This window comes from Gracilinanus agilis, chromosome 1, assembly GCF_016433145.1.
Source record: "Gracilinanus agilis isolate LMUSP501 chromosome 1, AgileGrace, whole genome shotgun sequence".
NCBI lineage: Eukaryota > Metazoa > Chordata > Mammalia > Didelphimorphia > Didelphidae > Gracilinanus > Gracilinanus agilis.
Window position 1 is genome coordinate 554591154 of NC_058130.1, and position 27345 is coordinate 554618498.

At 36.4% G+C, this 27345-nt stretch overlaps 1 protein-coding gene across 1 annotated transcript in view; it reads left to right on the forward strand.

The window, feature by feature from the left end:
- RAB12 (RAB12, member RAS oncogene family) overlaps window positions 1-26326 on the forward strand; it is a 53609-nt gene extending 27283 nt beyond the window's left edge. Inside the window, exons 2-6 of the mRNA XM_044666820.1 lie at window positions 6791-6851; window positions 18646-18784; window positions 22068-22157; window positions 22946-23050; window positions 25046-26326. Of these exons, the coding sequence (XP_044522755.1) occupies window positions 6791-6851; window positions 18646-18784; window positions 22068-22157; window positions 22946-23050; window positions 25046-25159 (509 nt within the window). The 3' untranslated portion in view covers window positions 25160-26326. The remainder of the gene's footprint in view (window positions 1-6790; window positions 6852-18645; window positions 18785-22067; window positions 22158-22945; window positions 23051-25045) is intronic.
- The last annotated feature ends 1019 nt before the right edge of the window (window positions 26327-27345 follow it).

The window sequence follows — 27345 nt, forward strand, 5'->3', positions numbered from 1 at the left end:
ACATAGTAGATACTTAATAAATGTTTATTGACTGACTCTTTACTCTAAAGTTATTCAATCCCACTCTACCCATCTTATACAAGAAGGAGGCAAAAGATAGGTTTCTGGGATCCTCGATTAGAATTTTCAGTATGTTTTACTATAGGATTGGATCTTCATTTTGCATACTGGTTAGATTCTCAACTTTATACTGAAACTTGCTATATTTATTATAGTTACTCAGTTTCTTTGCTTCTGACCCACTTAGGGTAATGGAATATCATACAGGCCTAAATGCTTTTTATATTATTTTTAGCGAAAAGTGTTTTCTGATTTCCCAAAAATAACTTACATACTAACTCTTCTTGAATAGAGGTGATAATTGAATCCATATGAAGTAACAAGATTACCAAGTATGATAGTATTTAGAGAGAAGAGAAGAGGACCAGGGACAAAGCCTTGAGGCAGGGGTCAGCAACTATGGCTCTAGAGCCATATCTGGCTCCCCTCTGGACGGACCAGTCCCAGCAGAGCCCCAGGAAGTGCCCTTCAGCCTCCGCCTCCATCCTCCTCCTTCCAAAAGCATTTATGGCTCTCACTGCCAAAAAGGTTGCCGACCTTTGCGAGGGATACTAGTGATTAACAGGAATTACCTGGATGAAGATCTAGCAAAAGATACTGGGAAGGAGTGGTCAGACAGGTAGGAAAAGAGAACCGGTAGAGAATAGCATCACAAAAATCTAGAGAAGAGGGTAATCAACCATTTCAAAGGCTGCAGAAAGATCAAAAAGGATGAGGACAGAGAAAAGTTCATTAGATTTGACAATTAAAAAATCATTGGTGACTTTGGAGAGAATAGTTTTTTAATAAGTTCTAGAGCCAGATAAATGAGAGTTTAGAAGAGTAAGAGAAATGGAGGCATTGACTATAGATGACTTTCTTAAGGAGATTAGTTACTAATAGGAGAGATACAGCTAGTGAGTATGGGCAGATCAAGTTAAGAATTTTTTTTGAAGGCTATTGAAAATATGAGTGTTTGTAGGCAATAGGGAAGCAGCCAGTAGACAGGGAAAGACTGAAGATTAGTGAGAGTGGAGATGATAAGAGGGCAATCTTCAGAAGAAGACAGAATGGAATTGTATCATTTGTGTATCTAGGGAAGATAAAAAGGCATCTATGAGACGGGGGGAAGAGAATGATGAGGAAATATTTTTGTACTGATGTGAGATGAAGAGGGAAAAAGAAGGAGCTCTTGGAGAGCAGTCTCAATTTTTTCATCAAAGTAGGGGACGAGATTCTCACATGAGAATTAAGAGGGTGTAGTGCTGTTTCAGGAAGCTCCAGAAGGGATCAGTTGGAAAAAGTTGGAATAGCTCTCTGATGAATAAGAAAATGTCTTGATTAGGGAGGTGTGAAAATACTGCTTTTTGATGCATTGAGGACTTAATTGAAATTATGTAAAACAAAGTGTAGTGGATCCATTGAACACAGTTTCATGATCTTCTCCAGCTTCATTGAGTACCACAGGAAGAGGAGCAAAGGCAACAAATAGTGGAAATAATCTATGGTCAGGGTTTGATTTTGGCAAGACATGGTAGATGATAAAAGAAGGAAGCAAGGGACATGGGTGTGGAGCAGGAGTCCGCAACCTTTTTGGCTGTGAGAGCCATAAACGCCACATTTTTTAAAATGTAATTTCGTGAGAGCCATACAGTGCTCACAGTGCGCGCTCCTGTAACAGCGCCTGAAAAAAAAATTGACTTTATGGCTCCTGCAGAAAGAGCCAGATATGGCTCGAGCCATATGTTGCCGACCCCTGGTGTTGAGAGTACTGTAGAGTTTAACTGATTCACCAAGAGATCAGGGATCTGTGTACAGGCAGAACAGGGGTGATGGCCTGGGCAAGAACTGAGGAATGGAGGCATTGTGTAGGGGTAATGATGAGGATGAAGAATAGGAATTGGGATTGTACAGAATGATAATGATCAGGTAAAGAAATTTTGTAATTCTTGAACCTGGAAAAGGAATATTTGTTAGTACAATTTAGGAGTTGGTAAAAATCATCTCTTTGTGTAGCTGAGGTAACGTTAGCAGTAGGTTATACTATAGGAATTCAGTAGATTGAAGAACTGGGAATGTAAAATTGAATGTCAGTACAAATATTGGAGTTCCCTAGTATAAGAATGGGACTTGGGATAGAAAAAGACTATGAACTAAGCATTGAAGAAGGAAGGGGAGGATATCTCAATGGCTACCCAGTTTTTAAAAATGAAGATAGAAAGATGGAGTTTAATCAGATTTGGTGACACACTTGTATAGTCATTGTTACTGGGGAGGTTGGTATATTATTTAAGTTTGGATATCCTGAACTGTGATAGAGACCTATTGAGTATCCAAACTGAGCCCGGCTCAATGCAGTGAGCCCCAAAGATCAGAAGGCTGCCAGGATACCAAAGAGTGGGCAAAACCACTCAGCTCAGGAAAATGAGCCATTTAAAACTTTTGGGCCTCTTGTCAGCATTGTGATCAGGTCTGTAAGTGGCCACTGAACTTCTGGCCTGGGTGAGAGAAAGACCTAGTCTCAAAAAAAAAGAGTTTGGAAAACATTCTTTGGAGACAATCCTTTTGATGATACAGTTTTACTTTTTAAATTTATACTTATTTCCTGATTGTTATATACTTGAATATGTTCAATAACCTATAGAGGTTATAATTTATATTTAACTATTTTCTTTTATCAAGAGATTTTTTTCACATAAAACCATTTAATTGGAACTGATAAATCCTTTTTTCCCTTCTCATTTAGCAAACTAGGAGGAAGAGATTAGTGAACTAAATATGCATTGAGCCCTTAGGGAGGTAAAGTCCTTTCTCTAGGCCTCTAAGTATTTTGTTTCCCAGGCTTTTTTTTTTTTTTTTTTTTTTAACTAGGCACTCCCTTGAACTTGTCTGGGCACATCAGGCAATTTTCTTTCCTTTCATATAACCATCTATCCATGTACATCCTCTATCTTGAACATTTTACATGAACAGAATCAAAGACTCAGAATTGGAAGGGACTTTGGAGTCCAACCCTGTACCTTAATCCACTCTTCAACATACTATCCAACAAATAAATCATCTAGCCTTTGTCTAAAAATCTCCAGTGAGGTATCTAACTTTGAACAACTCTTAATTTTCAGAAAGCTTTAGTTAATAACAAGCCTAAATCATTAGCTTCTTGCAACCTACTCATTTTCAGTGTTTATGCGTTCTAGAAACAAGTAGAACAAGTCTTTACCTTTTTTCACAAGGCATATAGCTTTTGAAGATGCTGTCAAGTCTTTCCCCTAAGTCTTTCTTTTCTTCTTAAAACTAAACATCCCCATTTCCCTCTGTGACCCTCTTGGTTGAGACCTTTTACCATTCTGGTAGCCTTTTTCTATATTATTTCCAGCGTATAAATGTCCTTCCTAATAGGTACCATCCAGAATTGAACACAGTACCACCAGATGTGATGGAACCAGGGTTCTGACCCTCTGATCAGGTTGCATCCACTTCTTGGCTACTATATTACACTATCAGGGTTACACATTGAGCACACAGACTAATAAACACCCTAGACCTTTTTATTTTTTAGATAAACTGCCTACTCATGCCTCCATCTTTTATTTGGGAAGTTGATTTTTTTTAAAAGCAAACCAAAGTATATTCCTATTAATCTTTTCACCAGAAGATATCCTAGATGATGTTATAACAGACAGACAACCCTCCAAAGTGGCCCGACATACTACTTACTTGAGGGTAGTGGCTGTGTGGCAAAGATCTCATAGCACCAACCCAACTAAAACTTAGTAGGTAAGTTGTTTGGGGGATCAGAGAGGTGACATGATTTTCTTAAAGTTATAGAGCTAGAAAGTGTTAGAGATGGAGTTTTGAATGTAACTGTTGCGACTCCAAATTCTCAACATTTCCTCTACTTGGTTACATTGTTCATGATCAGGTTTAAAGTTTCCAAGGCAAGTTATTTGGAATTTAGAATGCCTTTTCCCATAGCAGCAATGGCCACGACATGGCAATATGACTAGAATACTGGACTTTTTCTACTTCCTAGTAATGTGCTCATGGGAAAGCCATTTAATTCCCCAGTCTCAGTTTTCTTATCTGTAAAACAGAGCTTGCAATACCTGTAGTACAGATTTCATACCATTGTTGTGAGCCTTGAATGAGATAATAGTCACCTCTTGTGTTAGCAGCCTCCAGAATATTGAGATATAGGCATTTCTCCTATAGAAAAAGTTCCTAACTTTTCTATGTACTTTGCATATGAACAAAACCCCCATTAATTCCATACTGCAATTTCAACACTTTCCTAAAGCTGGGGCAAGGAGAAACCCCGGTTTGTTGAATGTTATTATCTTATCCTTGAGTTCCTCATTCCTCTGTCACTATTATTAGGGTTCTCGCCTCATTTATCTCCTGTTCTAAATTTCCTAAGTCTCCTAACTTCTTCATATACCCCTTCTCTCTTTAGAATCAGACCAGTCTAACTCACCCTTGCCACTTTAGCCCTCGATGTTTTAGCAGCGCTTAGGAATTATAGAAGTAGCCTCATACTTCTGGAACTACAATGTAAGAGAGACATGTTTCTGGCATCTGTGGGAGCTCAGAAGTCATTTTTTTTAAGTCATTGTTGTAAATAATGATTAGGTTCTGTTTGTACAGAACTGCATTTCCAGCATAATATGCATTGGCCTGAATACCTCTCTCCTCCATTTATAACATAGATTTTTATGGAGAATTGTTTTTTAAGTTCTGGTTAACTTCCCTTGCAACTTTTTTTTTTTTAAACCCTTACCTTCCATCTTGGAGTCAATACTGTGAATTGGCTCCAAGGCAGAAGAGTGGTAAGGGTAGGCAATGGGGGTCAAGTGACTTGCCCAGGGTCACAGAGCTGGAAAGTATCTGAGGCCAGATTTGAACCTAGGACCTCCCATCTCTAGGCCTGGCTCTCAATCCACTGAGCTACCCAGCTGCCCCCTCCCTTGCAACTTTTAAACACCATCAGAAATTAGGGAATGTCTGTAATTCACTAGATAGTACTATTTCCTAGTAGCCAAAAAAGTATTGGCTTATTCCAAGTGTACAACTTATTGACTTAAGCATTACAAGTAATGCTTTATTTATAAAACAGGAATTCTTTTCTAAATTCTCCCCAAAGTCCTAGCCACACTATAAGTGAGATGATAAAGAGGTAAAATTGACATTTCCTTTTGTTTTGGGATGAATGCTAAAATTTTAGGATGTACATTTCTTTTATAGTTAGTCCAAGACTATTAAAATCTCTAAAAATGCCTTAACTCTACAGTATTGCCCTACATTATTTTGCCTTTACTGCATGATTTCCAAATACCATAGCATTACACATTTTTGATAGTTACCTATGTATGAGAGACAGTATAATGTAGTGGATAAAAAGCTAGTCTTGGAGACAGGAAGATCTGAGTTCAAGATCCTCCAAACAGATATTGACTATGTGATGTGACTTTGGAATATTTGCTTAACATCCCAGCATTATAAACAACTAAGACTATAAGTGGCAGAGAAGATACCCACCTGCTTTGGTAGAGGGAATTCCTCACCAGGAAGGGAATAAGCACCTACTAAGTACAAGGCACTAGGTTAAGTGTTAAACAAATATCTCTTTTGATCCTCATAACAACCCTGAGAGGTAGGTGCTATTATTAATCCCCATTTTACAATTGAGAAAACTGAGGTAGAAAGAGGCAAAGACCATAGCTATTAAGTATCTTAGACTAGATTTGGATGCAAGCTTCCTGACTTCAAGCCTGGTGTTCTCTCCACTGGGGCCACGTAGCTCCACTAGGAGTTCTCTGTACTAATAGTCTAGTCCAGTGATGGGCAAACTATTACAATCTGGATCTGGCCCGCAGGGAATAGTTTGCCCATTACTGGGTTCCTACCCATCTTTAACATTATTTATAAGGAACTGTCGTTTTATCAAATACTTGTAATTTCTTTTTTTTTTTTTTAAACACTTACTTTCCACCTTAGAATCAGTACTAAATATTGGTTCCAAGGCGGAAGAACTATAAGGGCTAGGAAATGAAGGTTGTGACTTGCCCAGGGTCACACAGCTAGGAAATGTCTTGAGGCCAGACTAATACTATAATTTTAAAGAATCTAATATTAGATGGGGCAAGTGCCTCTAGTGTGTTCCTTGAAGGAAACGTTTTCATATTAGTCCATAGTATACTTCATAAGCTATAACTTTATTAATTTAGGTATATGTATTTTTCTAATGAAGCAATATGATACTAGGAAATGATATGTAATTTAGAATAGTTAAGTGCTGGATAATTAATAAGATAATTGAGCATGATGAATTTTATAATCAAATTTTGTACCAAAGTGGGAAAACAAATTAAGGTTTATAAACCAGCAGCATTCTCCTGCCCCTTCCCCTCCCCTCTTTTAAAAACCCTTACCTTCTGTCTTAGTATCAATTCTAAGGCAGAAGAGCAGCAAAGGCTAGGCAATCGAGGTTAAGTGACTTGCCGAGAGTCACACAGCTATTACATGTCTGAGGCAAGTTTTGAACCCAGATCCTCCCAATTCTAAGTCTGGTATTCTATCCACTGTGCTACTTAACTGCCCCACCTCTACCTCTCTTTAATGATTCATGGTAATATGACTATTGTACTTTCATATGCCTCTGTAAAATAGAAAAATATGGTATTTTTATTATTTTAAGTTTTGTTTTCATTGTTTTGGCTTCTTATTTTTCCTCTTTACTCTGTTTTATTCATAGGTGTTGATTTTAAAATCAAAACAGTAGAGTTAAGGGGAAAGAAAATTAGATTACAAATCTGGTAAGTAAAACAGTATGCACCTATGCATCCAGCAATGTGTTTGTGTGTATGTGTGTGTGTGTGTGTTTTTAACATGGATCCATATGCTTGTCTAATAAAATTAACTGTTCCTAAGCTGGTTTTCTGTATTTCCATTTTCTTCCTCTTACCTCATTTCAAAACATATTGAACTTAGATTACTTGTTAACTTCCTTAGAAGCAAAAAACTTCATTGCACCTCAGAAGTGGCCCAGCATATTCTGAGAATGAGGGTAGAGAGAATAAACATATAGAGTAGAGCTATACTGCTTTAGTAAGAAAAGCTCTGGGCTCGGAAGTCAGGGGACATTCCTTTTAGTTCTGGTGCTACTTAGTTATTAATAGTGTGAGTCAGAACAACATTTAACTCTGAGCCTCAGCTTCTTCATGGATAAGGTGCCCTGCCTACCATGGAATTCTATTAAATACTTTAAAACTATAAATATAATGCAAATTAAAGCATTATTATTAGAAAGTGAGAGTTGGTCTTCTGGAGGCAGTAATTTAGTTAGCTTCTAAGAATGTTCAACTATTTTGCTATTCCTTACAAATCAGCATTTTAGGAAGATGAAAGCTACTATAATAAAGAGGGAGTGTTTGTTAGTTCCTGACTTTATTTCTAACATGATAATAAAAATATCAGTAAAATGGCTCAAGTTTTAATGTTTTAAGATTCTATTTGTATTTATATGAAATTCTGTAACAGTATCTAAAGTTCTCAATATTCAAAGCCATAGCAGGTCAGGTAAAGGAAAAAAAAGTCATCCCTAGAAAGTAGAGACATCTTTGAATAATATAGCATGAGTTTTGCACTGAGACATATGTAACCCTCCTAACCATAATTTTGATGTTGCTTTATTGTGTTTAAAGTCCCTTTTATGCAGATGATAAAGATAGCTAGAATTCAGTCTCAGGAAAGCCTTTTACTCTTCAATTTTAATACCGTTATTCCTTGATAGCTTTTTAGTATGACTTAAATTACAACTATAATGAAAGAGTAAGCCAACTCTCTTCTTAGTCACCTTATAAAAGCTGCTAGCTTTTCTTTAACTGTTAATGCTTGATGTGCAGATGGCATTAGAAAATACATCTAGTGCTGAAAGTTCTGTGGGGAAAAAAAAGGAAATGAAATCTAATGGTGGTTTTAAAATGACACCATTGAGATTTTCTATAATGCCATTTTGTTTTTAATGACATAGATGCAGTATACTCAGCTTACTAACTCCTCTTGGCAGGTCAACCTCAACTCTGTTTGTCACACCATGTGTTTGTTTGCTTCCATCTGCGTTAATTGCTGCTTCATCTTTGGCATCACCGGTCACCTAATGCTTGAATGTTAGTGGCATGTCTTCATTCTTCATCTGTGTCCCTGTTTGGGACATAGCTACAACAGAACCAACATTGCTTGTCAGTGACTTCCTGCAGTTATATCTGAGGTAATATCTTTTTTTTTTTTTGTCATTCATAAATATCTAAAGCTCACTTTAGTTTTTTTCCTTTTTAATCATCAAGTTTTTGTTTAAAATCTTATGCAAGTAAGCCATGGCTGTAAATGCAAGAAATTTTGATTTATAAATCACATCCCTTCAAAAAATTAATATTTTAAAATATTAACAATTTTAAAAGCAATATAACAGGAAATACTAGAAAAGATTAGCCCTTCAATGATAGAATCCAAAAGTGGTAAAAAATTATTTTCCCTACATAAACTATTGATACCACCATTGAACATCATATGTTTTTATAGCAACCACAAAAACATATGTTCAATGGTGGTATCATTTTTGATGATACGGATGAGTTTGACTCTTGTGAAAAGGACTTTTAACAGTCTTTTAAAGGTTGATATGATTAATTGTTGTAGACACTTCCTTCAGCAACTGTAGCCTATCTAAAAAGATGTTTGTTTTGCATAATATGCTTAATATTTTCAAGGAAAATATTAGTAATGGAGAATAATCAGATCCTTTAAGTTGTCTAAACATACTAAGGCTTCATTGTATCACACTTACCTCTGTAAGACTGTGCTGTAAAATGATTATCTTTTGATACTTCACTAAGTAAAAACACCTTTGGATAGAGACACACACAGATAACTGACCTCTATACTGAATTTCATTTTATGGGAAATAAGTACTTTTAGAATAAAGGTCTGCGGTATACACTGATATTTTAAGCCTATAATGGCTCATTCACAAAATGCCATCTTTCTTTTTAATAGAAAAATATTTCTCCTGATACAACCATCATTGCCATTTCCTTTCATTCTTCACTCCCCTGCTATAAGTTGCCCCCTCTTTCAAAACTTTTGGTATTAAGTAAAAAAGAGAAGACCGGACTAACCATTCATGTAATACTTTAATGATACCACTTTTTCTGCCATTTGTATTTTTTTCTTTATTTCATATCTTGTACATACTTAAGAGCTGTCTTGCTAAGTAGTTCTTATCCCCTTCATAGGCCAAGCACTTAATTAAGCATATCACATAATTTCAAATGAGATAATATTTTTTAAGTGCTTAGCACATTGACTGGCACATAGTAGACACTTAATAAATATTTATTTCCTACCCTTTCCCTTTTGAAGGAAAATATGGTTCTTGCACTCCAGGTGCAAACTTGGAGAGAGATAATTACCAATTTGAAAAAATTATTTTTACTTTATTATTCTTGGATTGAATAGGTAGAAAAACCCTAAGGGGAAGTATAGGACTTAGTGTTTCCCTCTTTTGCAATGAAAGTTACATGTATTATGCTTTGTTTTGTTTTAGGTGATTGACATACTACCTCATGCTATTGTAATTTTCTGTGTCATAGACATTTTATTTTAATCTGATTTCAAGGGCATATTGATGCCTTAAAACCAAATGCTAAAAGTATAGTTTGAAAACAATATTGGTATGTAGTCATATGTGTAATGGATAAAAGGGGGGTACACTAAAGTTTGGGGGTGATCTCCTTCCCTTGCTGAGTGACAGAGGGGTAAAAGGTGATTGAGGTAATAGGAGAGGAATGAAAGGGATGGCTGAGTTTAGGGAGGAATGGACAAGGCAGTATTGGGATGGTAAGGGTACAAGGTGAGGTGTTCAGGAGAGGCAGCTGACACAGACTTGACACCCAGGCTAGAGATAGAGGATATTGGGGTAATAGGCTGAACCCTTCCAGGCAGGAAAGGTACTTTTACAGACACAAGGAATAGGGCCAGACCAAAGTGGTTTGAATCTGACTTGAGGGCTTTCTTGTCAGTTTCTCAAGTCCTCAAAGGAGGAACCACAAGGTTCCTCCCTGACAGTGAAACTGAAGGGATTCAGGAGGAAGTGTTGGGCAACTACTTCCTCCCAAGATGGATGCCTCCAGTTTCCCTTAGGAAATAAAAGAGAATAATTCTTTCCCCTTCACCCTTGCCTAGTTTCTTCAGTACAAAGATTTTCCAGAGGGTTTGATTAGGTAACCAAGGGTTTTATTAATGTTTCGGGGTTGGTCTGGAAGGAAAGAGGCGTTTGGGGTTTCTGACAGCCGCTAGGGAGAAACTCAAGATGGGGGAGGGTTACAGGAATGGGTTAGACTGAGAGAGAACCTGCTCTCTCAGCCTGGGAAGATTTGGCTGCTTTTAAGGTAGAGAGTATTATACTAAAGGGATAGTTTGAATTCAAGGATGTCCTACTTGCCTATTGGGGAAAATAAACCCACAAAGTCTTTTCACTAAAAACCCAAAAGCCACCCTGCCTCCCAGAGCCCCAGGAAACAGGCAGGGAAAACAGGGAAATAATATGGAGAAGGTCAGGGAGAGGTCCAGAGAAATTAGCTAGGAACAGATTGTGCAAAGACAAAGCACAGACCAAAGCAGACCGAAAGCCAAAATAGAGCTCTGGTTGATCCTTCCGCTCTGTTCAAGCATCAGGGACCAACTGAACTCTCTCAGAATTCTAAGGCTTCCATCTGCCAGAAGTTTTCAGTTGGCCCCCTGCGAGAGCAAAAACCCCTCTTGCAACTTTTGCATTACATATGGCAGTTTCTCCCCATCATTCTCCCTCCTTTCTCAGCAAGTTCAGCACCTGATTCACAGACTTACCCTAGTTTCTGCCCTCATATTTAGGGACTTTGGTATATATTGATGGTCCTTTGTGTAGCTTGTTCTTCCAGTTCATTGACCACTTCAGTTCTTTTGACCTCCATCTTAATGATAATAACAATAATAATAGCTAGCATTTATTTAGAACTTCAGTATTTGCAAAACATTTTACAAATATTGTCTTATTTTATCATCACAACAACTCTGGGAGATATTATTACTTCCATTTTACAAATGAGCAAACTAAGGTAGACACAGATTTTAAGTGACCTGCCCAGGTTGACACTAATAATAACTATTTGAACTCAAGTCTTTCTCACTCCAGATCTAGCTTTTTATGGCCCTCTTTATTTCACCTCATTCACACAGAAATAGTCATGCCCTTGTTCTCATCATCACCCATAACTATTCTGTCTCCATGATCCTGAACTCCAGAATTCCTGTTTCTCATAACAGTTTCCTGTTCTTATGCTTCATAATCCTAAACCTGTTCTTTATTGCTGTGACCACTAGTCCTTCTACCTATCTCTTTTCTTGTATTCTATCACTTAAAGCCCTCTACCATCTGGCTATCACCTGCCTTTAAAAAAAAAAAATCTGGCATTAAAAGCCCTATATAACCTGGCCCCTTCCTATCTTTCCTTTATATACCTCTTTCACCTCCCCTCCCCTCTTCCCCTTCCCTTCTCTTCTCCCTTCCCCCTCAAGTAAACTGCAATCCAGAGACAATAGCCTTTTTGCTGTTCCTCAAACAAGATATTCCACCTTTTTTTTGGGTTAGGTGTTTTGTTTTGTTTTGTTTTTAAACCCTTACCTTCTGTCTTGGAACCAATACTGTGGTTCCAAGGCAAAAGAGTGGTAAGGGCTAGGCAATTGGGGTCAAGTGACTTGCCCAGAGTTACACAGCTGGGAAGTGTCTGAGGTCAGATTTGAACCTAGGACCTCCCGTCTCTAGGCCTGGCTCTCAATCCACTGAGCTACCCAGCTGCCCCCCAAGATGCTACCTAGCTGCCCCGCAAGATACTCCACCTTTTGACTACAGTGGATACTTCCATTTTCACCAGAAGTTCCCTATGTCTAGAGCAATGATGGTGAACCTTTTAGAGATTGAGTGTCCAGACTGCAACCCCTACACCACATGTGAGCCCCTGCCTTACCCTAGACAGAAGAGGGAGGAAGTGCTCCCATGGGACTGCTGGACAAAGGGGCCTGTGATGAGAGAAATGTCATCAGGCGCACATGGAGAGGGAGAGGGCAATAGCCCCATCTGGCACATGTGCTATAGGTTCTCCAACACAGGCCTAGAATTCTTTCCTTTCTCATCTCCACCACCTCACTTCCCTAGCTTTTTTCAATGCCTACTGAAATTCTACCCTCTACAAGAGACCTGAATACTTGTACCTTCCCTCTATTAATTATCTCCAGTTTATCCTGTATATCTTTTGCTTGTGCATAGTTGTTTTCATGTTGTCTCTCCCCATTAGGCTGTGAATTACTTGATAGCAGGGATTGTCTTTTGCCTTTCCTTTATCCCTTCACTTAGCACTATGCAGAAAACAGGGTAGGCACTAATCAATACTTGTTGACTAATGATCTTTCTAATCTTATTTCATACCACTCACCATTTCAAGGAGACTGGCCTACAGACCATGTAATCTGTCTTTGCTTAAGCTGATCCCCATTTCTGATGTGCACTCCTACCTCACATCTGCTTCCCAGAATTCCAAGCTTCCTTCATAGCACAACTTAGGTGTCACCTGCACAAAGTTTGTTCAGGCTTCTATTCCTTGCCCCTCCAATCTCACCCCAGCTCCCATTTGAAATTACTTTGAGTTTATACTTTGTATTTGTATACATGTTTTATCATACCTGATGGAATAAAACTCTTTAAGGACAAAGATTTTTGTTCTTTAGATGAATCTTAAACATGTGGCTATTTATATCTATGTGTGTGTGTGTGTATGTGTATATACACATACACACACACATAGATATATATGTAAAAAATAGGTGGTTGATAAATATAGAATCTAATTCTGGTTCTCTGGTGAAAATAGATTTGCTCTATAACCTACTTAACATATCAACTATTTTATTAAAGAAATAACTCTTAACAACCAGTGTTTTCTGAAGATATTAGAACAATGCTCAAAAGCGGGGTGGGGGTGGAGTGTACATAGAAGTACTATTTATTTGAGGATTAATCATTCTTATATTCTTTGATTCCATGTACATAAAAAGAAAAAGAACTTTATTCATCATATCTCATTTTGATATATACTGCTTTGAATGTATATTTTTATATATACTCAAGAATTTTACCTAAGTGTAAGAAGCTAAAAATCACACTGTCAAGACTTAATATTTTTTGATCATCTATCTAAAAATATATGCTGGAAATTATGTTGAATGAATTAGTACCAAGGAATTGGAAAGGGCTTAGAGAAGTTATGGATATTCTATTAATCATGTTTCCCAATATCCAGACTATATATTTTAGCGGAAAATTTTTTGTAGAAAGGAAGTAGCTGTTGAGATAAAAGAACATTTTATCATTACAAATATTTTTATTAATATAAAGTAGTCTTCAATCAGAAGATGCTTCATTGGTTGTTCAGGGCAGAATACAATAAACGATGAACTTAGGTAAGGAGAAGAGTATCATCAATTCTTTCCTGACTGATTTTTATTACATAAAATTTATGTTGTTTGAGTGAAAACAACCCAAAAAATGTGTTTATCTTTTTTTAAAAAGTTTCTGTAGTGTAGGTTTTCTTTGTCATTTTAGTACCATGCACCTCTTTGGTAATACATTTTTGGACCCCCTTCTCAAAATAATGTTTTAAAATAAAATACAGAGTATTGCAGAGTATAATGATTAAAATTCCTTGGAGACTGTATATTAATTTATAATAATTAGTAAAACTTAGAGAAAAATCATCAGATCTCCTAACTAAAAGAAACCACTTCCTTGCTTCCCGGGCTACAGCTCCCAGCCAAGGCTCAAGCAGAGCATTAAATACTTCAGAGAAGGGAGCAAGTCTCAAGTCCAGCCAAAAAGAGAGGCCAGAGCAAAAGAGAGCAAACTACTGCTCCATCCCCTTTCTTATAAGGTCAATGACATCTCTCCTACTGGAGCTCTTTGATTGGACAGCCAGGACTCCAGGTACCCATGGGGCACTTTACTTACATGACTTGCTGGTATCCTGACTTAAAAGCATGGACACAGGTAAGGGGTTACATTTTATATTAATTTCACACAATTGGAAAGCAACTATACTGAAATTGATTTAAAAAAAAACATTTCTCATCCAAATTCATAGACAACCCCCTCCAAAATCTAACCAGAGACTCCTTGGAAGTCTATGGCCCCTGGTTAAGTGAAAAGATCACTTAAGTAGTTGGAGGTTTTGTGATTAAATCCTAATTTTGTCATGAGTAGCATTATGACCTTAAGTCACTTCATCTCTCTGGAACTCAGGTTTCTCATCTGCAAGATGAAGGGATTGGACTGAATGATCTCTAATATCCCCTTTGAGCTTAGAATCTACTAATCTATTGTTATATTCTATTGAATGAATGAATAAGATGAATTATATTTTATGAATAGTGAATAAGATGCTCTGTAGTAAAGGTAAGCTAGATTCTTTGACAGGGATAGTAACCGAAGTCACTAGGTTACCATAAAATTAATAGGAATTTAACAGAAGATGCTGCACTGCTGTCAAAAGAACCAATATCTCTTACATTAGTAATAATTAATAGTATATTAAAATTTAAAAAGTAAAAGATTAACTTATTGCACTTAAGTTTCTTAAATCCCTTTGAAGTATGTTGTAGATGTCTGTCTTTGGTCCTTCCTGCCCTCAAGTCTCCCCACCATACCTCTCTCTCTGTTGATTGATCCATTGATAGATAGCTCATCTCCCAACTTTAGAACACAATTCAAACCTCTTATGACTGACCAGCAATGATTTTTCCAGTGTGTCAAAATTTGAGCAGTTCCATCATGAAAAATTGAAGTCCACCGTAGCTTTAATTAAAATTCACTTCTAGTAGCCTCATTTACTAGGTGATTGCGTAATACCTGTTTATAGATATTCTCCAGCTAAGATATGCCTGATTTGCATACATTCTGCTTTTCACTTGGGACAGCTAGGTAGTACAGTGGATAGAGTGCCAGAGTCTGGAAGATTCATCTTCCTGAGTTCAAATCCAGCCTCAAACACTTACTAGCGATGTGAACTCAGACAAGTCACTTAACTCTGCGTCAAGTTCTTCATTTGCAAAATAGAGGAGGAAATAGCCAACCACTCCAGTATATCTTTGCCAAGAGAACCCCAAAGGGTGTTACAAAAAGTGAGACCAGGGGGCAGCTGGGTAGCTCAGTGGATTGAGAGCCAGGCCTAGAGACGGGAGGTCCTAGGTTCAAATCTGGCCTCAGACACTTCCTAGCTGTGTGACCCTGGGCAAGTCACTTGACCCCCATTGCCTACCCTTACCACTCTTCTGCCTTGGAGCCAATACACAGTATTGACTCCAAGACGGAAGGTAAGGGTTTAAAAAAAAAAAAAAGTGAGACCACTGAAAGAACTGAAGAACAGCAACAACTTTTCACTTGACCTGCTCAGGACCAACGCAGGGCATGGTCAAGAAAAAAGAATGTTAGTGAAAAGTATGAATCACAGTAGTAAAAAGATTGACTGCTTTGTTCTTTTAAGTGTACAAAGTTTAGTGGTCTTTCCAGACTGCTTTTAATTAATAGATAAGCCTCATTTTTTTGAAATAGTTTGTTAGTCCTTAAAAGGCTATTCTCTTAGGGTAGAGATGGGGGCCAGAACTTTGGTTTTTTTGGTCTAGAGAATTCCATCTACCAATTCAGGTCAGAAATGTCTCTGCAACTTAGAATCTCAGCAAGTTAGTTATCTATTGTACTAAAGTTAAGTTACTTGACCAAGATTACCTAACGTGGGATTCTTAGGTAAAGGAAAAGATGGCTATATAATCCTTCCTACCTTGTTCATTTGCTTAGCCAATTTTTTTCACTAATATTGCAATGGTAAAGTTCAAACTTTGTCATCAGTTTTTTTCTCCTATATTCTTAAACTTTTCCTTTTTTTCCTTTTCCTTTCATTTGTATATTCTGAAAATAAGAGAAAAAACTTCTCCCTTTGCAGTTTTCTGTGACAATAAAAGGACTCTGTTAGCATAAATAATTGAAATCCCTGGATTTATATGTCTAGCCCACCCAGCCTCTAAACTGCTCAGCTCAGTTGAATCCATGCCATTTTTCTACTCAAAAGAAGGCATATTAGCAAATCAGTTATTATTTATGTGAACAGATACCTTCAAGGAAGCACAGACAATTTACTTGGTCATTGCATAATTATTTATGGTTGTAAAAAATTGCTTTTGATAATCAGTTTTTAAGAAAATTAGATTTTATGTCACCTCCCCCAACTTGATTATCTTGCTATTTCCTCACCATTCCTCTGTACTTGTCTACTTCATAGTAGTGAATCAATAGCTTTGGGCCTTCCAGAGCTATATTTATGATCCATTGAATAAAACATTTAGATCATGAACTGATTTATTAGCTCTAAAGATGTAATGTTAGAGCATCAACATGCATTTTCATAGCAAAAGGCAAAAGACCTTTAGTTTTACTTGTGTGTTTTTTAAGGAATTTTAAAATCAGGAGACCTGATCAGTTTCTCCTACCTATTTCATTTCCTTCCTTTGGTGGAGGAAAAATACACAAGAGTTAGGGTCCAAATGAGATTTGTTAAAGGATATTCTGTATAAACAACTGAGGCCCCAGATCTAGAAGTAGTGGGAGACAGGGGAACCAGATGGTTTGTAGTCTTCCACACCTGCATTCAGATTGGGAAGGGGAGATGATAGCTCCCAAGATGACTTCCCAGCTTTGTAGTTTTATCTCTTTCATGTGTTAGGGATGATGTTTCTTCCTTTTTAGGGATTCCAGGATAGTGACTAGTAGTAATCAAGATATCATCTATCCTTGAATCTCATTCCATACTTTAGGGTATTTTGATTTGAGTAGTTTGAAAATTAGAAGACTGTAATTATCCAAGGTATGCTAATAAGGAGTATATGGAGGACCTTATCTATGATCCCAGGGTCTATTGTGCCATTTGGGCCCAGGTGGACACTTAACATATGAAGTTGTAATTGAGAAGTCAAGAGGAGATTTCACTTAGTTTTTGAAGGGAATGGAGGGGGTGGGGAGCCAAGATACAATTAAAACTATATAGATTTACAGGCTAGTAAATGATTATTATGGGGTTATGCATAGTCCCAGGGAGTTTTGCCTCCGGATTACCAAAAGGATGGTTATTAGTTTATTATTTCAAGTAAGATTCAAAAGGCTCTTTGATGGAGGTGCTGACAACTTATTCCCTTAGGATTCCACTTCTGAATCCTGAAAGGTTATAGAATTTGCCCACATTCACTCAAGTAGAATTTGATTCAGTAGGACTGAGGGGAATAACCTCCCCAATCAAAAGGACCATGACAAGAAGAAATAGATCTCAGCTCTTAAGATAGGTAAGGATAAATTGTGAATGTATGAGTATATTCTTTAGAGAAATATCCATCCATTTGTACTTCTCCAATGAAGGATGACACTTGAAGTTACAAAATTTTAAGAAAGAAAAGTATCCTTAAAGATCATAGAAACCACAAACCAATTCTTATTTTAAGGGATCCTCAAACAATAGCATTATAAAGGTAATAGGTAAATAGGAAGAGGGGTATTTATTTTTAAGAAAACTAGATTAAAAAGTCTGCTATTGTGAATATAGATGATAATGCCCAGTTAGGTATTAGCACAAGAGCCAAGAAAATGGACAAAGACACACTCTGCTGCTGTGCCAGTTTCAGGAGAGTTGGAATCACTGCTTGTCTTTATAGTAACCATCGTATTGATTTGAAGAACTGCTTTTTTTGTGTGTGTGCCAGTACCTTATAACAGTTTTTGAAAACTCAACAATAAAAAGGAAATTAATATGAAGCAGTCACATTTTTTTTAAAGAGAATCAAAACATTGTTGGCTAGTGAATATAAAGGGATTCAGAGCTGGTTGTAGATTATCTAGCATTTTAATCAGTCAATCAACAAGCATTTATGGTATTTCTTTTATGTGGAGATACAGAAACAAAAATGAAATATTCGTTGCCTTCTTAACATTTGTAAATGCCTATATTCCTTGTATATGATATTACATTGTTTCAGTCAATTATACTGTTATCTTTATATTGCCTTTAAGTTGTGTGCTACTGTTCATTTTTAATATTCTTTGTGAAAGTTTAATTTACATTTTTTCCGGAGTTATAAATTCATATTTCAATGCAATATAACATCACTATCACTGATTTTTATGCCTTTAATTAGGAAAAACACTGGACATATTTTTGCTCCTTGTTCATAGGCTATCCTCATTCTAAGTATCATTTTGGAATTAAATGTTTCCTCTTTTCCTTTATTTGATATCCCTCCCACCAAGAAAACCTCATTTTCAAAGGGTTTTTCTGCTCTTTGTTGACAACTATTAAGAAATGTTACATATGTATACTCATCTACCACATAGATGTCTGTAAAGTTTGCACCAGATATAGAGCATTTTTTGTTCATAACTTATGAGTTGACAGAATCCTTGTGCCAATGTTTACTGTTCCTTCCTAGGGATACAGCAGGTCAGGAGAGATTCAACAGCATTACCTCAGCTTATTACAGAAGTGCCAAGGGAATCATATTAGTGTACGATATTACAAAGAAGGAAACATTTGATGATCTACCAAAATGGATGAAAATGATTGATAAGGTAGGATTTGCACATTTCTTAAAATCAGAACTTCTAATACAGATTTATCATCTTTGTAATATAAATTATATAGCATAGTCATTTAAAAATGAAAAGTTTGGGGTTCCTAGGCTCAGTGGATAGGGAGCCAGGTCTGGAGATGGGAGGTCCTGAGTTCAAATATGACCTCAAATACTTTCTAGCTGTGTGACATTGGGCAAGTCACAACCCCCATTGCCTAGCCCTTACATTCTTTTGCCTTGGAATTGATACTTCTAAGACAGAAGGTAAGGGTCTATTTTGTGAAGAAATAAAACAAGAAAGGTTTTTAAATTATATCTAACACCCCCCCCTCCCAATCCTCTGAATAAATTGAGATTTGGTTATTTACATTATTTCCTTTAACCCCACCCCCCAAAAAATGTGTTTATAGTTCTTTAAATAGTGATCTGCAATTATGTTTTCTATATATGATTGGAGTTTCAAGAGTCCAAACCTGTGATTATACCAGTAAGGAATTTCTGCTGTTAATACTTCCTCTACCACTGTGTAAGGTTTAAATTTAGGTTTTTTTACTAAATATGAGAGTTATAAAGTAATATTGTGGTTGCTGATTTTAAAGTATTATAGTTTAAGTCAAAATGATTTTTAGCAGCTTTTATTTACAAAGAAATGAAAAGAGTGAAAGTGTAAAATGTAGATAAAGAGACAGATTCCTAACAAGCCTACCAGCCCTTCTCTGGTGAAGTCTGGCTCAGCCCCAGCAGGGCTTCCCCAAGTCCCATATCCATGTGGATTTCTTGGTAATCCTCAGCCAGAAATCTTGGTGGTGTCTTCAGCCAGAGTTCCACCAATGCAGCCTCCTCCAAATCCAAGGCAGGAATCTCAGCCATTCACCCAGCCCACCAACACAGGATTCAGGGGAAAAGTCTCCACCAAAGCCAAGACAGAGATCTTAGCCACTCACTCCAAACACCAGGAAAGGAATGATCCCTAGACCATACTGGTCTCATCTTTTATGCTTCTTTTTCTATGTCACTTCCTGTCACTCCTCTTCACAGAAACCAATTGCAGTCTTTCAGTTTGCCTAGCATTGCCCAAGGGGCAGGCAGTGGCCTTTGGAGGTATAAGCTTACTGTAGTAAGTGACTTGTAAACTCTCATACTTAATGGTAAGTAGGGATACTTTAAGTTCTTGATTTGATTAGCTAAAAATAGCCCAGAGTTAATCCTATCATCCTAATTCCCCCTCTGTGATTCTTTGGGAGACTAGTCTCCCCAATAAATCATTTAACATAACCAGTTTATACCTCTGAAGATCTTCTAGCTAAAGGTGCATACAATATTGCACTTTCTAAGAGAAAACTACAGTAGTTGGAGATAAAAGGGAAATAGGAGAGAGACAGACAGACAGACAGACAGACCAATGTTTGCTAGGCGCATTGACAAAAAGCCAATTGGGGGCAATCTCCTTTGGCATAAGAGTTTATTCTGGATTTTTTGATGCAGTGTAAGTTTCTTTATGGCACCTTCTCCAAACAGTCCATTTTCTTGATTCAGGGAGTTAGCAAACTTCTTTTCCTGAAATTTATCTCAAAAATGTTTAAATCTTGGATTTTACAAAAATTTTACAATCCCTCTGAGGAGGGTGTTGACCAATACCCAGATCAACTCAGGATATATGGTTGAGTGATAGGGTATGTGAGTCACGTGTCAAAAGAATAACCAAAAACATAAAAAAAGAAAGAAAGAAAGAAAGAAAGAAAAACAAATAGAAGAAAAAATTAAATTTTGGGAGAAGAAAATCAAAATCAGAATCAAAATATCAAAATCTATGTATAGTAAGCAAGAATAAATCCATAACAGGTCCTTGTATTAGGGTCCAATTAAAGTGATTTATGTCCCACAAGTCTATAGGACAAATAGTAATATAGCACTTGCCCAATCAGCAGCCAGGAAACAGAAAGTTGTCATACTGTAAAGAGATAAAAAGAACTAGATTTTGATGTAAAAGGGAAGTATGTGATTTCCTAGTCTGATTTTACCTTCACTCTCGGGGATAGGTGACTAAAATGGCAGCCAAACTAAGGTACTTGTCAGAATGTGGCACGAGGAAGACCTGCATGTGTCGTATATCAAATAGCCGCTATCTGGAACCTTAAACAAGTTCTCTGTCTTGGTGTAGATCTCATTAATCCCACAAGGATTATTGGTCTCCTTGACCTTGTGCTTCTTAGTACTGTACAATGGCTCTTTTGTGATCCCTTCTTCTGGAATCAGACACAATTATTAATCAAAGTCCCACAATATATAACAATCAGTGGTAAGTTTTCATAGTCTAAAACTTTTGGGTATGCATTGATAATTAGAGCTAATAGATATTGTAAATTTATCCTTCAAAATAAAAAATATTAATACTGATTACATGTACTTCAAGTAAAAGAAATAAGAAAGGAAAAAAATAAAAAGAAAAGCAATAATAAAAAATTTTAGGACTTCAGTGTGTCAGTCAAAACAGTGTCCACTTGTTTCTTTTTATTTTTGCAATAGGATATTTGACTTTTTCTTATTTCCTTTACTTGAAGTACATGTAATCAGTAATAATCAACTCCTGTGTAGACTGAGTTTGGAATTTTCTTAGTCATTCAAGTAGAACTTGGCTTCAGAGCTTTCTGATCTCTCTAAGGCGAGCCTTCTATCCATTACATCACACTGTCTTTCTATATATTTTACACATACCTGTTATGTAAAATTGGATAACTCCTGTCCTGCTCGTTTTAGTAGGCATACTATTAATGTGTGCTTTCTTTAAAAAATAAAAAAAACTACTTTATTTTCTTTATTTCATCCAACAGAAATGACTAACTATCCCCTCATCTCTCTGTAGCAAAGTTTTTAATGTCACTTTAGATTATCCTGGCAGGTAAGACCTAGATATTACATTGGGAGGCGAGTGTGCAGGCACTCACTGGCTGCTTTTGTTTTGTGCTAAAGCCACAATACATAGTCAGAGAATGTTCCTTAGCCACCCATCATTATAATCAAAACAAGAAAGACACTTTAGTTCTCTTTAGTGAGTGCATTCTTGCTCAGCATATTCAGAATTTTCAGAACTAAAGTGTCTTTGAACAAGGAACATAAATCCAGAAACTGCCATCACGAGTTTAAATCTTCTTTACCAAAAAAAAAAAAAGAGGTATGTTTCAGATTTCTAAAATCTGAATTACAAACAGATTCTAGCCACTGTTTTGGAGAAAAGTCTTATGTCTCTGGGTGCAAAAAATTGTCTTGTTTTAATTCCACAGTATGCCTCAGAAGATGCAGAACTTTTGTTAGTTGGAAATAAGTTGGACTGTGAAACTGACAGAGAAATCACTAGACAGCAGGGTGAAAAGGTAAGAGAGAATGGGCAAAGTTCCCAGGAGCAGAGATTAAAAAGACTAAAATGATAAGTGGCTCTAATTTACCAGTATTATGTTCAACTTTTGCAATAGATTTTCCTTTACATCTGATCATCTTATATTAAATTCATCTAGATGTGGAGGAAGTATTGATGTAATATATGCAACATTTCTCATATTGGTTTTTATATTATTTGGCCTGCCATTTAAAATATTTTCATGTGTCATGTTATCCTATTTTGAAGCAATTTAATTTTGATCATACTTTTTAAGGCTTCTTTTCAACACATTCTAAACTATGCCAACTTTCAGCAAAAGCTTCACTATAAATAAGCAAAATTTCTATATATATGTATGTGTATGTATGTACATACATATATATACATATTGGTCAAATGATTCCTTCTGTAGTGTGAGGAGTGGGAGACAGGGAGGGAAATACCTGGGAATTTTAATGTAATAAATAATTTTAAATGTGTGTATATGTATTCAAATTTATAACAAAATCTATCCAAATTTTATAAATATTATAAAATAATTAAAATTCAAAGGAAACTAATCAAATTTAATGAAATGTTTACTCTTAAAATATAAGAACTTGTATTTGGTAACCTTTTTCATTTTATAGATGAGGAAACTGAGATACAGAAAAGTTAAATGAGCTATGTAACCATGATCATTATATAGCTATGATCATGCTCATGCATGAAACGTAGTTGCATAACACTGCTACCAACTATTAAGTTTTAGTTTTTAATTTTTTAAAAATCTGTTTCCATTAGTTTGCCCAACAGATAACTGGGATGAGATTCTGTGAAGCAAGTGCCAAGGATAATTTCAATGTGGATGAGATATTTCTAAAACTTGTTGATGATATTCTGAAGAAGGTAAAAATATTTTTGTTATGCATAACTTGATGTGAAACCTTGTACTTTACCTTTTGCTATGACTTGGTTTAAAGCAGTGGTTCCCAAACTTTTTTGGCCTACCGCCCCCTTTCCAGAAAAAATATTACTTAGCCCCCTGGAAATTAAATTTTTTTTTAATTTTAATAGCAATTAATAGGAAGATAAATGCACCTGTGGCCATCACCACTCTCCTGGATCGCTGCAGGACCCACCAGGGGGAGGTAGCACCCACTTTGTGAATCACTGGTTTAAAGACTTCAATATGGAAATTTAAATTCCCTTGATTATTTTAAATGAATACAATTAAACTATGTCATTGTTCAGCTCTTTAAGGATCACTAAAGATGTAATTTTAGGGCCCACTTGGGCCAGATAAGAAATTGCAGTGCAGGTTAGAACTAACATGTAACCCATTTCTTTAAATTCTTAAATTTTGAGGTTTTAATAGAATAAGCAGATAGATTTTTTTTTAAGAATATACTTTGTTTCTAGGTTCTACTTGATCTGTTTTTTTTCCCCTACTTGAATTGAAAATGGATTCATGACACAGGATATCAACAAGGCATGATCTTTTTACTTCTGGAGTACTGAATATTCTTAAAGTGATACTTACCTTTCCATCATTTATGATTTTTTTAAAGGATATTATGAAACATGGAGATACTTCATAAGATCTTTTTTTTTAACCTTTATCTTCTGTCTTAGAATCAATATTATATATTGGCTCCAAGGCAGACAGTAAGGAATGGGGGGAGAGGGGTGGAGTGTTAAGTGACTTGCCCAGAGTCATGTACTCATGAGGTCCTAAAACCAAGGAGTTATAAATAATTTTTGAACATATTAATTATCCTTACTCTCAAAGATTAGAACTTTTTTTTTTTTACTTAAATGTTGATTTAACTGTTTTGGTAACTTATGTGAAATATTCTGAGTTCAAATGTAATTTCAAAATTTTTGAACAGATTTATTTGTCTTAAATACTATCTATCTCTAAAGGCAGTTATACTTATAGCAATGTATTTCAGTGGAATATAACCTCAGTTGGTGTGGCTTTCCTCTCCACTGTATAAACCACAGCCAATCCCATGCCTTCTTGCCCTGAATGACTTGTATCTCTTAGCTCCTCTGCTTTCTTTTCTACCACTCCACCATTATCATGGTAGACATGCAAGAGGACTATATTGAACTGGACTGTGTTTTTCATGTTTTCTGTGAAGCATTCATCATCTTCTGGGCAGCTTCCTAGTAATAAATTGGGTCATCCTTACTTCACTGACTTCTCAGAAAACAGACCAGGACTGTTGCTCTAGACCAGTGATTCCCAAAGTGGGCACCACTTCCCCCTGGTGGGTGCTGCAGCGATCCAGGGGGGCGGTGATGGCCACAGGTGCATTTATCTTTCCTATTAATTGCCATTAAAATTTTTTAAAAATTAATTTCCAAGGGGCAAAGCAATATTTTTTCTGGAAAGGGGGCAGTAGGCCAAAAAAGTTTGGGAACCACTGCTCTAGACAGACTCTAGAGTGACTTTGAAAACCTACCACAGAGGAGTGACAGGGGAGGTACAGTCCATTATCACCCCTACCAATGAGATGCAGTTTCTTTCTTTACCAAATAAAATACCCAATTATCTTTCTCTTATGGTTTTGTAGAAAACAGTAACTCAATCCAAAAAAATAATTGAAGCATTGCTCTTATTCCCTTCTGCCCCAGTAACAAACTAAATGAACTTTAATATGAAGTTCCATTTTTTCAGTCTTTTTAAGAAAAGACCTCATAAGCCTTAAGGGTAGTTTAAATTGGAATAACAACTCTTGTATGGGATTACTACATAGCTATTACTACGTAGTTATTACTTAATAAGAAATTAATTAAAGTTTTACTTTTGTTTAAATTTATACTATTTGAAAAAAAACTGTATAAAGGTTCATCTGTTAAGAAATACTTAAGCATTCTTTCCTTCTCACCTTGAAGATGCCTCTGGATGTTTTAAGGAATGAATTATCCAACAGCATCCTTTCCTTACAACCAGAACCAGAAATACCACCAGAACTGCCTCCACCAAGACCACATGTCCGTTGCTGTTGATTTGCTTCTTAGGGACATAGTGAAAAAGATTCTTGGGAAGGGGGAAGAATAGCTGTTCGACTCTGCACTACAATCATTTTGACAATTTCATGTCGCACTTTGTTATCCAAGTCAGAGCTACACACTAACCTGTAAATATGCAAATATTTAATCCTGTGTAGGATTTACCTATGTTACACATTTCCCCCCACATTTGTATATTTCCCTCATTATCTCAGTGTTATAAATATTGTGTAGGCACTGGGGAAACTTCAGTACTCCTGATATAAAGGAGTGGGAGAAATGAAATCTATAATACTTCAAATAAATGTTTTAATAGTTCTTGTCAATTATATTAAAATGGCAGAAATTATTCTGGTATGAAGAGAGTATTTGGTGCTTTGCTAACTATTTTAAAGATAAATTTGTAAAAACTGAAGAATTTTTTGAATAAAGCTTCCATAAATCATGTGTTTTTTTTCCTTTATTCAAAAGACTTTTTCAGCTGTAGCATCTTTGTAGCATTGAAGTGGTTCTGCAGCAAAGCAAAAATCCATTTAATTTCCATCCTTTAAAAATATTTATTGATAGTATGTTAATATGATAGCAAATCACTATAGTTAAGAGATATTGGGCTTGACTTAGACCTAAGACAGCAGTATTGCTGCCACAGTTTCTTAATGAACAGACTAGACTGTACACTATAAGAACCACAGAGATCACATAAAAAGAGATGTATTTGAAACTATCACTGGTGTAAAAATGACGCTGCTGCCCTAAGCAAATCCTGTTTAAAGGAATTTTTTTGAAGATACTTTTCCTATATCAAGGAACATATATGTATTTGCCTGATATCTTGGTCCTTTTTAATGGTAGAAACAAATAAAAATCCTCTTTTTTTTTTTTTAAGTGAAGCTTATGTTCTGTCCAGCATATTACTGTATTCTTCTTTCTTTCTTTTTTCTTCTTCTTTTTTTTTTTTGCAAGGATTGGGGGAGGGGATCTGATAATGAATTTGTGAACTCTATCTTTGGTATATCTTTTATTAAGCTGCACTTTGTTTAGTTAAAGTAAATAAGTAGTAACCTATCTGAATAACTTTGAGTGTCTTGAATGTCGTGGCATTGAAAAGCATTGTGGTCTTTCTAAACTAATGAAGTCCAAATAAAATTTTGTATTTATGAATGACAATGGAATTGCTGCCATTATTTGTGTTTATCATAAAATGTATATATAGCGTTGGCCAAAGGATTAAACATCCTTTATGAAGAATAAATTTTGTATTTTAAATATGTTTTATACAGAAAAAAAAAGCTAGTCTTAGGAAAGACATAAATGTATATGCTGATACTTCAAAATATCTGTAATTGCATTAAAAATACTCCTTTCACCAATAAACTTCACAACCAGGTAGTCACTCGAGATTCTGTGGCTGAAAGTCATCATCTGGTGGTCAATCATCTCTTTTGGTTCCAGCCTACCTCCCTAGGTTTATTACAGTCATTCCTCCATGTCACACACTCCTGCTGGTCCTCACACACAACCATCCTTTCCCATCTCCATGCCTTTGCACAGGTTGTCCCTTTGGAATGCACTTTCTCTTCACCTCTGCACTTAATCCCTGATTTTCTTTAAAGCCCAGCCCAAAGGCCACCTTCTCAAAGCCTTCTCCTGATCACCCCACTGATAAATGCTTTCCTCCCCAAAAGATCACGTATGTATTTTGCATATATTTTGTATGTACTTAAATACTCTCCCCTTCTCTCTAGAATGTAAGCTCTCAGAGGGCAGGAACTATTTCACTTCTCTTTGTAACCCCACACACCTAGCATACTGCCTGGTACATAGGGGTTTAATAAATGCTTGTTGACCGACACCTTGGTGTCATCCTTGACTTTTCACTCTCATTCCCCCCACTTATCAAGTCATTGCCAAATGTTGTGACCTCCTTCCTCACAGCACTGCCCACACTCAGCCACGCACCACCAGTCTGGACTAGAGCAGCAGCCTCCCACTTCCTCTCACCCCCTCAAGTCTGTGCACAACTGCCTGAGTGCTGTTCATAAAAGAATAGGCCTCTATCACCTCCATCCAGAAAACTCTTCACAGATTGATTTCCTCCTATTTTGAAGCTTCTTACCTAGTACTTAACTCTGTTGCATGACCTAGCAGTAAGGATTGAACTCAGTGGTACATTGGATCCTGAA